An 18,259-nucleotide genomic window follows, 5' to 3' on the forward strand; every position below is an offset into this window, starting at 1 on the left:
AAAAAGAGCTTTTTTTTTTTTTTAATGTTAAAAAGTGTTCAACATAAAGCTACGTAGTTCGTGGACAGTCCCTAGTACCAGTTTGTTTGGATATGAAAGAAAAAAAACTTGTTTCTTACGTTTTAAACATTTTTATGAAAAATCGAAAGCTATCACTATTTTGAAACTTGAGAATCAGACTTTGATGGGAAAATCAAAAACTGACAATTATAAAAACAAAGTTTAATCAAGGAAAGATACAGTGGTGATGAAATCGAAATATCACCATATTCCAAAGATATCGCTTAATTAATGTACGTCACACTATCGCACCATACAATAAACTAAAAAGAGTAACGCCAAGCCCTTGTCTTGCCCGCAACCTGCAGTTGGACAGGTGCATCTCTACGCGAGAGCATCTCAACCGTTTTCGAATCGGTCGGTGCACTGCTCGCTCTATTATCTCCTCCTGCAGTCTGCAGTCCCAGGCAGTATTGTATGCAGCTGCCGTGATGGTCACGGCTGACTGCGACCATCATGGGTTAGGCAAGATGCGGTAATGCAGACTGGACAAGGTAACCTGAGGTGAGCCAGAGTAAGACAAGCCTGATCGCATTCACGATGCCCACGAATGATCTCTGAGACTTCCTCCCCGTAAACCACGTGACACGCTGCGCCAGTTCCAGCATCTCGCGTTTCTTCGTCTGTGCCAGTCTTTGGCTCGTTCATTGCTTCCAATATCATTTTTCCTCTCTCCATTCTCCCCTTCGCCGCCTCTCACGGGGTTCGGCCTTTCGGTTTTGCCCTCTAACCAATATTCTGCAATTACCATCTGCGTACCTTCAGCAAATGGACGCATAAGTCACGTCAAAGGCCGCTTGGTCTCACGCCGATGTTAGCTGACCACTGCACCACCATAGGGGATGTGGCCGACTATGACGTGAGTCCAGCGTCTGTGGGTTCAGCCACTCAGCCAGCTCGTGTTCGCGCTAGTTCCCACGCCAATTTTCAACTTCATAATTGTGTTCTTCGTTTATATCCCCTAATTTAGCAAATAGCTGTTTTGGCTGCTCGAGATTTTTCTTTATTCGCTATTGGACACGCATAGAGAACAGTGAATATCGAAGTTTTCGAAACCAGAATAACTGCGTCATCGTTTATACACTTACACTAATTTTTCCCGGCAAGACACCAACGCATGCGTGTTTATTGCAGGTGAGAAATGAGCTTGAGTAGGACAGTTTCTACGTAGAGGGTAACGAACTCTGCTGAGATTGACGATAATCAAGGCACAACTCTTTTCCGGCTGCTAATTACCAATTATTGTCTCGAGTGCATGAAACCTTAGAGCTTCAGGAGAAATGGGTACAAGTATAAAATGTCAGACATGTTCTACGTATCACCTCGTCTCACCGCTGCTCGGCGCAGGACTGAATCGGCTTCCGACTCAGATAACGTGCGGCTCACGCCCCAAGATATATGCCAACTTTAAAGATTAATAAGGCAGATTATGTAGAAAGTGAAGTAATTCACCATTGTAACCTACGACGTCGCGGGAATGCCGAGTCTGTAAGCTCTGGCCGAGCTGGGAAACGACCAAAGAACCGCAGACTGCTTGTTGTGCCACTTGCGAATCACAATATCCGGCAGTTTGAGCGGCTTTGCATTGCAAGCTGGCTAATTGCGACGAATTATCATGTGTTGAAAATGGTCTGGCATTTATCCAATTTCTCAAATTCGCGGTTCATTTTAGTCTGTTAATTGAGATGGTCCTTTATTGTATCAAATTTGATTGTTTTAGCAGCGATTGTAGAAGTGTCTCAATTTTATGTTAGCAGATCATTCATATAAAGAGAGATCACGCAACATCATTTTTAGTTTAAGTATTTAACTATAACTGTATAAACTTTAACTGTCTTTGCCGCTTCGAAGCGTGGAAATATGGCGGTAAAGGCAACTCATTTCTCCCGTCGGCGATCACGATGTTGCGATTATATTAGCGAGATTGACTCCTTGTTGACTTCAGTGGATTACTCTTTCATCCCTATGATAGCTAATTGCTACCCGTCAATCAGCTGACGAGATGAAACCTCTATTATTTGCATGAGTGGCGTACGTGACTATTCAAATTATTCAGTCAGATCGAGAACGTCTGAGGCTGGTATTTATATTCTACTGAACACTTTGTTCAACAGAAACAATCAATTTCTTCTTGCTGCACTATTTCGGTTCACCAATGTTTCTACTTTTGTAATTAACGTTTATAAATCGACTGAGTTCTTTCTTTTCTTCCAACCGAACGTTTCTTAGTCCCGTCAACCTTTTTTTAAAAGCAAATGAAGTGAATAGCAGTTAGTTAACAATCGTAGCATTCTTAGATTGCTGTGAAGTATATTAAACATGATCACTCATCACCCTCCGAACTCTCTGCAACATGATATAATTTGCGATAGGATAATGATTATCCGTCACAGCACGTTATCAAGGCTTCTAACAATTTAGTGTAACCGGCAACGTGTTCTTTGACATTTGTCTCCACGAGACGAATTGTTTAATCATCGTCACGTCAATAACGATTGCCTTTGATGACGAAAGACACTTTGACTAGTAAAAAAAATGGAATTACATGGAAACAGAAAACTTGCTACTAAGCCTAGTCTGCTCAAACCTATTCCTAGCTGATCTCGCAAATTCTACAAGAGTCCAATCACTCATGATCAAAGGTTCTTATTTTTACATTTAATCACACTTCACATTGGTAAACATCGAAGTCTTGAAAAGGGTTTCCCACACGTCGTGTATCATGGCTTCTAAAACCATCTTAAATATCGGTATCAAAGACTTCAAATACAACGTAGCCTGCTTCGTGCTTATATATAGGTGGGGCTAGATCACAGAGAGCAAAAATGAAAAAAATCAACTGGTCACGAGATCGTAGATCAGGGGTGACGACCCTTCGGCGGTGGCTGTCACTTTCTTCTACTTCGCGTGACCCGAGTACCAACTTATCTCACTCTTGTATATATACAGGTATAATCTATAACTACGGTCGGAACCTCGAGCTCAACCTTCACTCCTTGTATCTGCGCGGTTCGCTAGATCTCATATATTATACTGTTTATAATGTCTCCTTCGACAGGCTACCAAGAAATGGATAATACAAAGTTGTATTTTCACGCTATAGATACAACCGCCATTGATGCTAAGCTGTGCAATATCTTTTTTTTTTCTTTTCTCGAAAGCGACAGCTGTTCACTACGCGAGTACGTTTCAGGCTACAATTATCTTTTCTTATTTCACCCGTCACTTAACGATCTTACCGGTCTATTGCAACAGACTGCTGAAAGTATAACGAGATGCAAAGTGGGCCATTGTTGCCAATTACGAGATTCAAATAAGATTCTTATTGCGTCCTAGTTGTGGCAGGTGGTGGGAAAACAGTCAAATCGTATACCTGGCTGCTAATTGCACGATGTAGCGTAATAGTGAGTAAAGATTAACGAATCGTATGACGTCACTACGTCTTCCGGAGTTTTTGTTGAAAGACAATTGTCGGTTAACAATCGCGGGAATTATTTCGAACTGAAATCGCATTCCATTCATCTTCACTTTTTTCAATTAAGCTCTCACAGTTTACCGACTAACGGCACGGCATATTTTTTATTCTTGTATCTGTACAAAAGGCTTTGTAACTGCGGTCAAACGTACGATCCAACAATTCAATAGTGGTTATCAGTTTCTGCTTCGTCATTATGAATTGTTAATTCTGATGATAAATTGCCATTTTCACTCAAACGGCCCTCTCACTTAATCAACTACTAGATACGAATTATAGTAGGAAATCACCGACAACCTTATCATGATGAAAATAAGGAAAGTTTGCTTGCTAAAATTTTCTGCACGTGCTTTTCCGATAGAGTCAAGCTTGCGTCACTGGTTTGAGGTTATTCACCGTCCAGTCAGGATCAATGTATCAAAAATTTCGTGTAATTATTGAATTTTTTTTTAGATAAATGAGATTAAGTTACAGTATGAACATTCCACCCAATCATTTGTTCCATATGTTGTCAGGATGTAGTTGATACTGTATCAGGTTGTCATGCCAATTATTACTTGTCACGTGACGGTTGATTCTTTTGTCCTTGTACAGAAGATGACAAATGCAAACGGAACGGTTCGTACAATCTTCTGTAAAAATATCTGAATCATTTCTCCCATCAGCACGCCGTTCCAAAGTCTATCTGACAATACTGAAAGTTCATTGCATGAAATGACATGATGTATTCACTTTACCATCAAGTAAGACGCACAAAAAGTCGCTCTTTAATAGTCGAGTTGCGATAAAAAGTTTTTTTTTCATCCTTCTATCTCCCATGATTAGCCCAAATTCATGGAAATAAAATTGAACCGTATATCCGTGTACCAAAACCCTAAATCTCTGAACACGAATTTGAGACTGATACCCCTGAAACAAATATTAAATCCACGAGAAGACAAGGATAAAAAAATGTGACAATACGATGCCAATGATTAAAAAGTGGACACTTCATCGCGTACCAGCTAACTATTAATGTGAACTACGACTGCGGATGTGTGACGTAATAAATTAGAGACCTCTGCATAATCCTACTTGTGGTGAGTATACGGATGTAGGTGTAACAGCATTGTTACAGTAACGAGTGTGAAAGATATCTAGAAGTAACGTAATCCCTATTGCAGTATCTGCATGTACCATAAAAGTCAAATAAACGCCGTTCCTCATTATGGTGGTGCAGGAGCTGATTAGAAAGCAACATACAATCTGAAACTCGAGGCAACAGTACTCACCTATTGCCCTATCTAACCCACCATTAAAATTATAACTGTCTGCCTATGTACGATTCCGCTTCTAATTGACCCTCAGCCACCGATGCGGGTAATCAGAGCCACATCCACTTTAGAGTTGCCGGTGCATAGCTGAATGCTTTTCATCAGGGTGTCGAGGCCATGCGCGTGCTCGTCAACTCAACACTTGCTGTGGCAGTGGAGAAAGCATTTGCACCAGTTAATTACCAACTGCAGTCCCGTTTCTCTTGCATTTCATTTACTATACCGAAGCCTCTCAGTCGAATTGCATAACGGGACGTGCGGTCCCAATAGGCATCGTATGATGGTATCTGTAGAAGCGGTTGCTGATGAGATTTAGTCCCACACGACAGGCGAACCGTAAATCAGTTCGCGTTTAGGCACTGATTTTCAACAGACTCGAAAGATTTCACAGAGCTAATATTAGTTATATTTGCATATTATATATACCTATAATGTTGAAATTTTGCTTAATTCCATGATTCGAATTTTGACTTCGAAAACTTTTCATAATTCACGTGATTTCTAAAGTTTATAAATCATTTTCATTAGATCGTGTTAAGAAATCTTCAATCACTCATAAAGATTTCACAGGATATCAATCAATTAAATTTGCAATGTTTCATGGATTTCATGTACCCAATTTTAAACGACTTGAAAAGTCTCAGACATAACTCCAAAGTACCTCCGAAACAAAAAAAAACTTTATTTTTTCTTAGCTAATAGATTTTAAGTGGAATTGTTCGAATATTTGTAACATGCAAAAAATGTACAAATGTTATTAATTCCAACGCCCTAGAATGTTCGGGAACATGTTAAACCCCTTCATAGAAACAAAGTTAGTGGAAAATGGAGGAAGAAGAGAAGAGCGTTCTCAGTCTTTCTGGCTTTTTATTTCAGGCCGAACCCCACGTGACGCGATGAACGAAAATCGGGTTTTTACGGCGTCATGATAATTACTGGGAACCAATCCGCGGAAAGCACAGAAGTAAGAGTCCGAAATTTCAGTAGCAGCTGCCGCCGTTGCAAAAGAGTGAGGATCCATTGTATGGTGATGAGAACCAGATGGCTTTCGGCTCTTCTTGCTGAAAGATTTACAGGACCTCGGACAAGATAACATTGTTTTCATCTTCATTCTTACCAACGTTCTGCAAGATCCTGGAGATCAGACTCGACCCGCACATCCCACGCTCGAATCTGTTAACTGCATCATCCTGGCTTGTTACGCTGGTTTGCTGTAACTTGTATATACCACGAAGCTTTATCAGTGACATTAGCATGCAGGTAACGCCATCGGAGGCTGGTGTTGCTCGTTCGCAAACTGTAGATCGGTTTCTTCTTTCTTTTTTCTTGTTTAATAGCTGCCGAATTCGTTGTGTCCATTGTGACATTTGTAACTGATAGCTGGTGGATGAAAATACCATATATATAATTCGAAGAGGATTTTTTTCTGCTATGCTTCAATAATCAAAACTTGGATTCTTACAAATCACCCCAGCAAATGAATATTTAGTGTTCAACAAGTTAACAATATTCATTAATTATATCTCCAAGTACAACATTATGACACCTGACAGACGCTTATACATGTTATTCGCTCTCGAACCTCGCAGATCCGTTCGTACTTCGCAACGTTGAGGGTACCCAGCCGCATGGTGGCGCGCTGCGCGAAAACGGGATCTAGAAGGCGCGCGCGCAGCTCCCGACTTTACGCGCGCGCGCGATTCACTTAGAATCGAGGGCCCAAGTAGGTCGGACGTACTGCTAAATCTCCCTTTTCTGCCCGTGCGTGCGATTACCACGTTCTTCCCGCGCTCGGTCGGATGTCGAGTTCTTTCTATTTCACGTAGTTTTAAGGATCGCGTTTTTAGGGTTGGTTTTGGGAACGGGATCCACCCTTTGGTGACCTGAGGTGCCCGTTCCTAGGGGAAGCATCGACCCGGTGACAAACTTGTCGCCCGAGCACAACAGCGTTGGATCCAGTAACCAAACACATGTTCTGTCATGTTCAAAACATACATTTTAATGGCCACAAAAAAATTGCTTTCTGGTTTATATTGATACTGGTCATACGAACTCTTCTTTTCATTGCGCAACACCCATATATTTTTGCGGAGAAAATATAAAATCAACTATTAGCTATATAAACATCAAATAAGGCCTCAAGCTATCCACAAACGGTTAATTGAATTATCACCAACGCATAAAATTCGATTCGGATTTCAACGCGGCTAAAGAGCTATTCCTGTTGAGCTATTCATGCTGAGCTAACGTATTGATCACTACCGTCTGTAAAGTCGATCAAGAATATTTTTTAATTCAAACTCGAAAACAGTATCAAGGAATTGTTCGGAAAATTTATTGGAGCTTTTGTAATTCGGAAATGAAATGTCAGTTGTAATATTGAGTTGAATATGACGAAGAAGCTGCACGATTTTTGTACATGGGATCAATTTTGACCTGCAAAACGTCTAAAAGGGTCGAGAAAATTTCAATTCCACAGTTTGCACCGGACACGCAGTTGGGTTTTCGAATTCCCGCAAGTTATGTATGGCTTTAAAATAATGGCCGTTGTAAGTAGGTAACGGTTCTTACTTCGCTAAATATTGTAGATCGCATTCTGTCAATGACTGCTGCACCCCTTCGGCCCATATTAGTTATTACGCTGAAGCAAAGCAAACGGGCAATCAAGGTTTTATCTACTTATTGGGTGATCGGAATGCTGCCGCCTCCTCTTATTCCTACTCATAGAATTTCAAATCGCTGTACGTATAATAACATCAACTACGCTGCAGAATTCATTTGCTTTGTAATTAGAAAGGATCGACGATGTAAGAAGAGCTTGCGTGCTCTTCAGTTTTTGATCAGTGACTCGCTCTAGCTTCAGCTGTTCTATTTTTTCCATGAAAATTCACCATTTTCGTTATGGACAAGATTACAACGTAGTTCATGCGGCTAATAGTCTGTTAACTTGTACTTTTTTTTACGTCTTTATTGGGAATTTTTTTTATGGGAAAATAACATTCAATGGTTTTATTTTTTTAGTACGCTTTTATTCACATCTAAATGATAGAAAATAAAATTTTTTGGACTTGTTTTTACAACGTTTTATTATTGTTATTATTGGTCAAAGTAAATGCCTAAAAAAAAAACGGAACTAGGATTATCAAATTTTATCAGAAAATAACAAAAAGGCGGACATCGAAAAATAAAAGTGATTTTTGTTAGGCACAAATCCGGCTGCAAATTGGAAAGTTAGGGATGGAAAAAAAAGATCCTAGTTCCAACGAGAACAACAATTCTATAGATTAATAATCAATTCGATTTGTTTATTTCGAATGTCCTCAAGAGCCGAAATCACCGGGACCAGCCACATACCGTTTTTTGTTGTAAAACTTTGTAGAACCAAGTCCACGAAAATTCTTTCTATCATTTATATGTCAATAATAACAGACTAAAAAAAATAAAACCATTAAATTTTATTATGCCATTTAAAAAAATTCCTGATAAAGACATAAAAAACGTGCAAGTTACCAAACTACTACGTTTAAGTCATATTTCACTTACACGATCATCCTATTCTATGTTATTGGAGCCCCTTTAAACTTTGTCCATTATTGCGTCGTTTACACTTTCAAGCTTTCAAATTCAGTCAAGTAATTTTCGAAAAATACTTATTTCATGTAAAAAAACAAATGCTATTGCTTTACTTGGATGCATACGAGTGTCGATAATTTCTTTTGTCAAGCAACTGCATCCTCAGACAATCTAGCTAAAAATTTTAACGTCTGGTTACATAATTCTCGCGTTTCACTGTACCTGCTCTAAACTTGTCAATCCATTGAATGCCTGAGTAACTGCCGATGCATAAAGACATTCACTTTCAAATGTTTGCAACAGGTGACACTACAGGTTTTTCAACTTGATAAGCTGGTTCGTGCATTTCGTCTTTTGGTTTTTTTCTTGATCGTTTTCTTTTTCGCCTGTATTACGTACAATCGACTATCACATGTCTTAGCACTCGGGACTGGTTGATTGTATAACGAATATTAAACAGGTGCAGAATAATTTTATCTATATGTATATAATATACATAATTCGCAGTTAGTCAGCCTTAACTTACTACCGATTTAACACGTTTCGTAATCGCGGGTTAATTGCTCTCTCAAAGTACCTGTAATAATTTGTATTAAAAAACACAACGTCGGTCGCGTCATCTATCATTATTTCGTCATCAAATTACGACACCGAGTTTTCATGACATAGAAATTTACTATAGGTACTAACAATAATTGGTACATAAATCATCGTTCAGGTTTACTCTCTGGTTCCCATCCCTATTTTCTTGACCAAGTTATATGCCTTGGCGTAAAAATTAAACATACATTTGGTCAGCTTTTGCAAGAAAATTGGTATATTGTATATAAACGAGTTTCACGACCCTGAGCCTTAGCTTAGACATTCACTACGTCCGACATGTAATGATTTATCTCTTGTTTCAGGCTCGGGCAATGATCTGGTGGTTGTGTGGGTTCCTGGTCGCAGTTCAATTGCCACCGGGTGTAATTTCCAAGGCTGGTGAGTTTTGCACTTTATACATACATGGTAACATGCACATTCATTCCTACATGCATCCTTTCACGCGATGAGCATATCGTGATATGTGTCACAAGTTTAAGAACAAATTATGGTCATTGATAGCGTTCCTGATGGTAGTAACCTGCAAGATTTTTAGTTTGAATTAAAATCCACTTGACACCGTGAGACAATGAACATTTTGAAACATGGTGCTTATGGTTATAAAAATTTGAGTAAATTACTAGTCCGTTGATAATCTCACTGCTATTTTTAATAAGTTCAAATTTGGTCTGATATTTCCGTTGAAATCTGCAACTACAGTTCAGCATAGCTATAATGTTGAATCAAGCAATTCTAGTTGATCCAAAAGTACGTATGAAATTTTATTTAGCAGTCTACGACCATATTTTATGAGTCTGTGTTACTACACTGATCATTTCACGTGAGTTAGATTCTTGAATACAGGCGTCATCCCAACAGAGATTGCAAGTCGGTTACTTTATTTGTACTTTGTGCCACCGGCTACCCGCAACGTCTCTGCAGGTCTTAATTCGACGTACTTGCAGGTGAACTGTAAATCCAGTAAGTTTTTCCAGCTATTCAAGTGTTCTTCGTTGAGCTTTTCGTTTCCGTCAATTTCTGCTCTAGCAGGTAGCTCTGTTGTGCAAGATGCCACAATTCCCGTGGGAAGAAGTTGCGAGGTAAAAAGTTCAGTTCTCTGACACCATGACCATTAGACTAGTCGGGCCACATGTAAAACGGGAACGTATAAACCCTTTATCGAGACGTCGGTGAGCACGAAAACTACAGCATAGAACCGTGAAGGCATAAACAATATAGATTACATGTAACTTCTATTGCTCACGACCTCACGAGTAGCCGCAGAATTTTGTTCTTCGATAAAGAACTTCTGATATTGCAAACGAATCTGTTTTTTCTGATGATGAATGAGGATGAAGTTAGTATAAAGTTAATGAAACGATGCTTGTCCACCGTTAGAATTGTCTGGGTAAATCATGGTGAACGAACATACTCATACTTTGAAAAGCCAATTTCTTGAAAACCATTCTAAAACTTCCCAATAATGATTTTTTTACGACATGGCATTGAAAAGTCCACTTTTTGTGGCAGTTTTCGTTCCGTAAAGTGACGCTTTATACGTCAGCGAACAAAGTTGCGGAATAATGTCTTTATTCCGCAGTGTTGATGCGCAGTTCGAAGTGCGCATCCCAAACTGCCGAATAAAGTAGCTTCGTCGAACAGATCGCGACATAACCTCACTCTTCGTTTTGCTTTTCAATGCCCATACCGTAAAAAATATTGTATGTGGCGTGCCCGTAAACCGTTTTTTGGCTCGGATAATTTCAGTACTCGCTTCCGGCTCGCCTTCAGCTCGTCCTGAAATCTTTATCCTTGCCAAAAAACAGGTGGTTTACGGGCATGCCACATAAATAGCTATTCTCCCGACGCAACGTTAATTAAACTGAAAATGATCATTTGATTTCCGATCTCGAGAATTATTATTGTTATTTTCACACCAACCTCACGACTACAACTTGCAGTATTCATCAATGATCGCTATCAATAGTACTGAGACTGCAATTCCGCATTTTTACCAATCGATGAAATTCAAATTTATTCTATTCTTCAACTGTAGGATAATATTATGGCGTGGCATTGGGAAGCTAATTTAAAAATAAAAATACAATGATAAAACCACATTGCTCTGGAATCACGTATGCAGGACGTTCAAGAAAACTTCGATTTTTGTTGTTCAATTTTAGAAACCTCAGGATAAAAATCTTCTTCTTAAACCTTTAAGCCGCAACGTGACGTTTCGTTTTTTGACTAAAAAAAGCTACTTTTCATAGTTAAAGCAACCCTCGGTATGCAGGTTTAAAGTCTATCAAATTTGACCGTAAGCGCGAGCCCATAGTGCGCAACCTATTCTATGGCTAATGAGGATCGCGAAAAAGACTTTAAAGAATTTCAACAATTCGCTTAATCCCGTTACCAATTTCAAATTAACGAATACCAGAAACGCTTAATAAAAATTCTGTAATCGTTTCAAAACAAAGCAGTAATAAACAGCGATCACTTTCTTGCTGCATCGAGATTTATGAATAGCTTAACTCGCACCGATATTCTGGACACTTGCAACAATAGATAGGCAAGCCTTAACATAAATATACCGTATGAATGTAACAGTATGAGTGAAGGTGCGGTAATGCGAAGCGTTTACCTCTTGACAAAGGTCATCGTAGTTACTGCCCGCTGACAGAATATGGCAAGGATGCGCCTTTCTCCACCTCTCTGTGATGACATTTGCATTCCAATACCCACCAACAGCTCCCCGTCTCGTATCGCGATCCGCAATGAAGTTAAAATGTGTGCATGTCCTAACATGAACTTTGGCTCCGATTAGGGAATTTATACAGAGTCCAGTATGATGCTTACTTTTTACAAAAACGTCACGGCTGATTATCGATCTGCTTCGTACAACGCAAATTTATATTTCCAATGCCGTAGCAAACAACCTCCAAATACGCTCCACAAATTCTAAGCAATGCTCAGTAAAGGATAGTAAAACAAATTTGTAGACGATGTTCCGATCATGATGGGGCGGTAAAAAAAGTACCGAATGATCAAAGTTTTCAACAACAAAGTGGTCGTTCCGGCAACAATCGAGTGTTCTAGATTTCTGCTCAATTCGCGTACCCTGTAACGAGCTGCAGAATGGGGAAAGAAAATAGCGCAATTGACCTAGCTGGGACATGGAACGACCAGTGAACTATGGCTTATAAACCACAGTACCCTGATATTATTTTGAAAATAAATGACCCAGCACATTTTCGTAAACTATTCGATACGTTGGTATACCGAAGTAACTTTATACTTTCTCTTCCAGGCTTGTGCGAGGTCGAGACAGGCCAGTCTAACATCATCCTTGACATCGAGGAGAGCAGAGGAAATGGTAAGTCATGTGTATCTGTCTTGATCAGGTGTCAATCTCTTTACGTACTTCGATCTATCAACTTCAATTCATTTTTTAACCTAATGCTGTGAGTATTAGACAGACAGTCATAGGAGATGACGCGGTGTGCTCGAGCTAGTCTGGGCACCTACGCGTTTATTGTTAAGGTTGAAATGGTTCACCAACTGACCTACGTTGGCTGTCGGCCATTAGTAATTACGTTATACTCAATGGTTTAGCATAACACATCAGCCATACGTATCTGACAAACGGTTTCTTACTCCAACGTCCAATGAGGTGCACTAAATGTGCGGCTGTATTTTCCTCATGAACGTACGCGATCAAAAAAAGGCTATAACTGTACGGAGAGTGTGTAAAATTTGAGCGTAAATCACTAGGGACGTAAGATTTATGATTAAACTACCAGCTGCACTACTAAACTAGTACGAGAGTAGCTTATTCAGTAAGTGAAGATGATGAAATTGATGATTTGTTAGTGCTGTGGTGACCACTTCTGAAGTCCCTTGATCATTACAGATTCACTTCGTTAAATACAATAATTACAAACACGTGGTTTATAATTTGAACAGTTTATATTTTTAACTTTGCAAATTAATTCATTCTCTACAAAAGATAGAAGACAGTGTGATGTAACCTGACACCTGAACAATTGAACCAGCAATTAAAAAAGAAATTAAATTCGAAGAGTAGACTTCTCTATAAAAGTAATCATATTCTGAGGTGAAAGTCGTCAATTTTTTACTTTCTTGGCATATAGTTCGGTGTAATAGATTGCCAGTTGAATGGTGCACGCTAATTTGAGACTAGCAGAATCATTTGAGCAACTTTCAAGATCGGTTAACCTACAAATTGCTTAAAAACAGCAAAATGGTCCAAAACGAAAAAAGAGAGTGAGCGAGTGGAAGTCTATATTATTGGACGCACGTGTTGGTGGTGATTAGGCAATGAGTAGCTGAAATTTCTCCTCGAGTCAGCGACACACCGTAATTGAGATGCTATCAATTAGGGAACACAACGCACCTAGTGCTTGTTAAACTGACGATGAGTCTTAAGATTTCAGGTGAATGTCTGCGCAAATAAAGACGTCTCATTATCAGGTTCACTGAACCAAGCAAAGATGAATGCGGGCAATCGTGTTTTCGGAAGTGAACGATATTGGCATCTATGTATAGTTAATAATGGACGATGAGCTTTCAGTTGCATGCGACTATTGTAGAGCGAATCGTGAATCATAAGTTAGGAACTTGAAGGTTTATTTTTTTTGGGTGGCCATGATTGTAAGGAAAGCATAGCAAACGATCAATTCTCTTTTGAAAAATCGATAAAACCGTTATATTAAATTAAAAACATTCTAAGCTTTGTAATTATCCTAAGAATTTCACCAACTTTCAGCAGAAATTCACAGGATATAATAATAATGCATCATCGAACGGCTAACAATCACGCGAAATAAATATAATCATGACTTATTATCATTGGTGTTTTCAAAATATCTATTCCCAACAAAATGTCTCCAGTTTTTATCAGTTGCTACTGCACCGTGAAGAAGTAGCAATCATTATTTGTGTGACAACCTTTTGGCAAAGGTACAACTAGGTCATGGCAGATAGGAAGGAACGAATCGAAAGATTGAAATTTAGATGGAAGCTCGAAGATGGGCTTGCATTATTTAAATTAGGTTGTGTAATAGCGCAAAAAATCATTCACATTCAAGTCTGAATCTTATTACCTGGGATATTATTTTAACAATAAAAAGTAATCGTCGAGGGAAAAATCGTTCCAGGTCTTGACCAAGAGACAGTTCCGGCAGAACTTCCGGTTTCCGGCGACCCTTCTACCGAGACCACGCTGGAGCTGATATTCCCTGGCAAGCATCCAATCTTCACTCTGGTTGGTAAAAGGCTAAAACTTTTGGAACCCCTCGACAGAGATGCGGAGAATCTTTCGCACGTTGTTTTTCAGGTGAGCACGTACTGTACAACGCAGTCTTTGGTAAAAAGGAGCGGGTAAATTACCGTATTTTATAATTAAAGAAATCGTTATTGGATGATTTAGAATTTACTTACCACGCGATCAAAAAATCTTGAGTTTTCTAGGTGTTCCTGTATCCATACAGCTTCGCTTCAAACTTAAACAGCATACACGTGACTCCATAGAGAAATTGATTTTTAGACAAGCATTCCTTCTTCAAGTGTCAGTCTATAGATCGAAGTGCTATGGAACTTTTTCAGATTCTATTGTGCAATCCAAGCTTCCAATTATTTAGCATCATTACTCCGTTTTCCAGCCTGTATACTCTGATTCCCGTTTCACCTGTCAGAAGTAAATCTCACACTGAACACAGGTGTAAAATTGAAAATTGAATAATTTTATGTTTCTTATCTTACATTTTGTTTTTTTTCTGCCAGCTAACATGTACGGTAAAATCAACAAACAAGAAACGAACCATTCCTATAATCGTCAGAGTCTCTGACGTCAACGACAATGCCCCAAAGTTCATCAATACGCCATACGAGACTACGGTGCCCGAGGTAAGTTGACCCATAATCAGTACCTTTACACTCATCTTTTTGGCGCGAATATGAAAACCGCCACAAACGTCTCTATGTGGTGTGCTGTCATTATTGACAAAAGGAATCGTTGTTTCCATTGCGACTGATTTGAACAGTAATAACGAGGCGTATCCATGGCCCTTTGGTGACAATTGATTACATCCGAAGGGTCCTATTAGTCAGTCGCCCACGATGTGCAGGTACTTCCTAAAGACGTATAGTTGGGCGTCTGTGAAGAATTTCTCCGACATTTTTCCCGCGTGATAAAATGCGCTAGAGTTTTCGTGATAGAGAATGAATCGCGATAAGCTTATATGCAGTTGGAGAGAAACGTGTAACGTGGGCAGTTAACCTCCTCCCAACCTATCGGATTCAATTTAATTCCATTTACTTGGGGTTATATTGAAATCGAAGGTATCGCGTTACACGTTGACTCACTATCAGATTAGCACATCGCGCAGCTTATTAGAAGCCAATTCGAACTATGAGTCAGACTTCATCGATTACTTCACCCCGTTCTTTCATTCTTGTGAATGAGTAGAAGTACCAATAGGTATTGCATGGTTGGAAATGCTGTCTGACAAAATTGGCACGATGTGAATCGGTTTGTCTAAAACTGCAATGTGCTTAATGTTTTTCGACTAATTAGTGCTTTACACCTCGATTTTCACAATCTACGCATATGCGGTGCTCAATTTTTACCTTCCCACTGGTAGTACAATGATGAGAAATTTTATTTCTTTGTTAACCAGATCTAGTACAATTAAACACCTCACTAATCATCGTATTTTCTCGGCAAATTAATTCTGAATGTTCACGTTTCACACGCTTGAAGAAAAAAATTACCCATTTCAAAATACAGTCGCAAATACAGACGGCGATCATCAGAGAACATGTTCCATCATCAGACCACAAGTGCCTATGTACCACAATGCGTAGTACACTAAGTAAAAACTCGATTGCCAGTAACTGTTGCAGTTACCAACAGTTCAAGTGCAATTGTTGAATCCAATCATCAGCGATTGCTTCTTCTAATTCTCAGCTGACCCCCGTTGGATCGACGATCTTCAAGAACATCATGGCACAAGACGCGGATGCTGGTGTCAACGGACTCGTCGAGTATTCGATAGCCCCTGGCGACGGGACGGGTATTGGAAACAGTAACGGAGTTGGGCGGGACCGAATCACCACTGCCGACGGGTACGGTTATTTTAGCATCAACTTACCTCATCAGGGACAAGTCACCGTCAACCGGACACTCGACTACGAGAAGACCCAGCGTTACCTCGTCACCGTCGTCGCTTCGGTGAGTACGTTACTGACCGATCATCAAGACCGAGATCATGACGTTTCCTTTCCTTAATACTAGGTCATCCGGTGCACCAAGATAATTTTTTATTTTCTCGTTAGTGGGTGCCGGTATGCAATCGGTTCTCTACAAACGCGGCGCACCGTGATTTTAATTCATTTTCATGAAAAAAGCTCGCTTGCAAAGGGATTACGCGAAGTTGAAAAGGGATGACTGGGTACCAATAGAGCTTATAGGAAGATAAGATGGTCGTATATGTCCGGCGGTGGTCAGTCGTGTGGGCTGAACTCCTCGAAGTGACTCAGACCGAGTCTGCGGCAGCGATTGCAAGCCATATTCGCGCATTTGCATATCTACTCGACTCTCTTCTCGTCGTTCGCTCACGCCTGCACTAGGCAAGGTTGGTCTTTGATGGCTGCGTTCGCCGACTATACGAGGCGAGCAATATTCTCTTTTGCAGGTGCATCTTAAATATAATTGAAGTCTTGGTACGTACCTGCCTAGCCGGGCTCGACCGCTCGACGAAGTATGTAATATGAGCCAGCGCATGTCATTATAAGCTATCCTGATTGGCAATTCTATTATAAACTGATAAATTTTCTTTTGCTTTCGATACTCTTCTTCGTGGTAATATTCAATGTGTACCATCTCTAGCTATTCCATTGAATCTTTACGCCAGACTTAAGGTGCTTATAAAGACCCGTTGTACACCTCGAAAATGCGGGAATGCAAAACTCTTATACCGCTCAAGCGATCTGAGTGAAACTTGGGCAGTTAATGCCTTATTTTGGCAGAAAGTGGAGCGTCTTTTTACTTTTTCAAAATTTGGAAAAAAATCTTACACATTGGTTACCACTCACAAAAATTGCCCAAATTTTCACAGTTGCACTAAATGGATCGACCTATACGGTATGATGCCACTCGGCGGTGACGAAACACACATTTTGAGCCCAGTCCCATGAGATTTGATGGTGAAATGACGAAATGGCAGCTGATCTGGTTTTCGATTATGAATTATTAATTATTCTCTTCGTTCTAATACCGGTCTCATCGCACATCAACAAGAAGAATTTGGATCAGGTGGAATGAATATTTTGCACAATTACTTAGCCATGGTATCTCGTAATGAGACGATCGTAGTCTTCAGTCACCACATTTTTCTTCAGCAACCATCGATCGGATCTTCGTCGAAATTCGAGTCGCACTGAGAGGCGTGATCAGAATGTGGTATAACTACTTTGGTCGCTGCATTTGCGTATACGCATAACTATCGCGTCAACGGCCCTATCAACAAAGAACAAAGAGCCGTCAGGGTTGGGTATAAGTTTCTAGGCAGTGGGCAGTCAGTCTTTCTTACACAATACGCTGTCTGCGTTACGTGCCGCAACGTGGAACGTTTGCTTGCTTGGCTAGGCGAGGCAGTCGCCGTTTTGCATCGGTCACCGTTCGACGTGGATACCATTTTCACGGTGTTTCTTATCGCGCGTGTCTTCAACAAGTTCCCAGAATTTACATTCAATCGGATCAAGTACGACTCGAAGTTGATGTTGTTTGAGACGCGGCGTCGCGATGAGCTTTTCGTCCTTGCTTTCACCCGCTGAAAGACTCCTTCGCAATCTGATCCAAGAGCTTTTGCTCACTCTTCCGAGATGCTGAGTCCACTGACGAGTATCTCGACGAGGAGGTGCTGGGTGCTGCGACGCCTCCAGGTGCTTATCAGCAAAGCCGGAAATGCGCGTATTTTCCCGATCGTCGACGAGTTTGTCTCAGCCTGGGGTTGCATGCTTCGATAAGATCAGGAATCGGGATTACCGTGTAATATCACCCGGCCCACACACCTTCGTATTTCATTGCTCGCGTCTCTCGATGCTCGAAGTGTCTCTCTCTCTATGCGTGCTTGCAGCTGAGTCTAGCGGTGTTTTATCTTTCTTGGCGTCCCTCTGACAACGCGGAAGAAATTGAACTGTAATCACTAATCGGTAACTGGGAATAGTTAATCGG

At 40.2% G+C, this 18,259-nt stretch overlaps 1 protein-coding gene across 2 annotated transcripts in view; it reads left to right on the plus strand.

Moving 5' to 3' along the window:
- LOC124409867 (cadherin-99C) overlaps positions 1-18,259 on the plus strand; it is a 108,504-nt gene that overhangs the window by 68,499 nt on the left and 21,746 nt on the right. For both annotated transcript variants that reach the window (XM_046887786.1, XM_046887796.1), the window contains exons 2-6: positions 9,327-9,402; positions 12,311-12,376; positions 14,181-14,359; positions 14,806-14,928; positions 15,992-16,255. In XM_046887786.1, coding sequence (XP_046743742.1) covers positions 9,327-9,402; positions 12,311-12,376; positions 14,181-14,359; positions 14,806-14,928; positions 15,992-16,255 — 708 coding nt within the window. The remainder of the gene's footprint in view (positions 1-9,326; positions 9,403-12,310; positions 12,377-14,180; positions 14,360-14,805; positions 14,929-15,991; positions 16,256-18,259) is intronic.

This window comes from Diprion similis, chromosome 1 (genome assembly GCF_021155765.1).
Source record: "Diprion similis isolate iyDipSimi1 chromosome 1, iyDipSimi1.1, whole genome shotgun sequence".
Classification (NCBI taxonomy): Eukaryota; Metazoa; Arthropoda; class Insecta; order Hymenoptera; family Diprionidae; genus Diprion; species Diprion similis.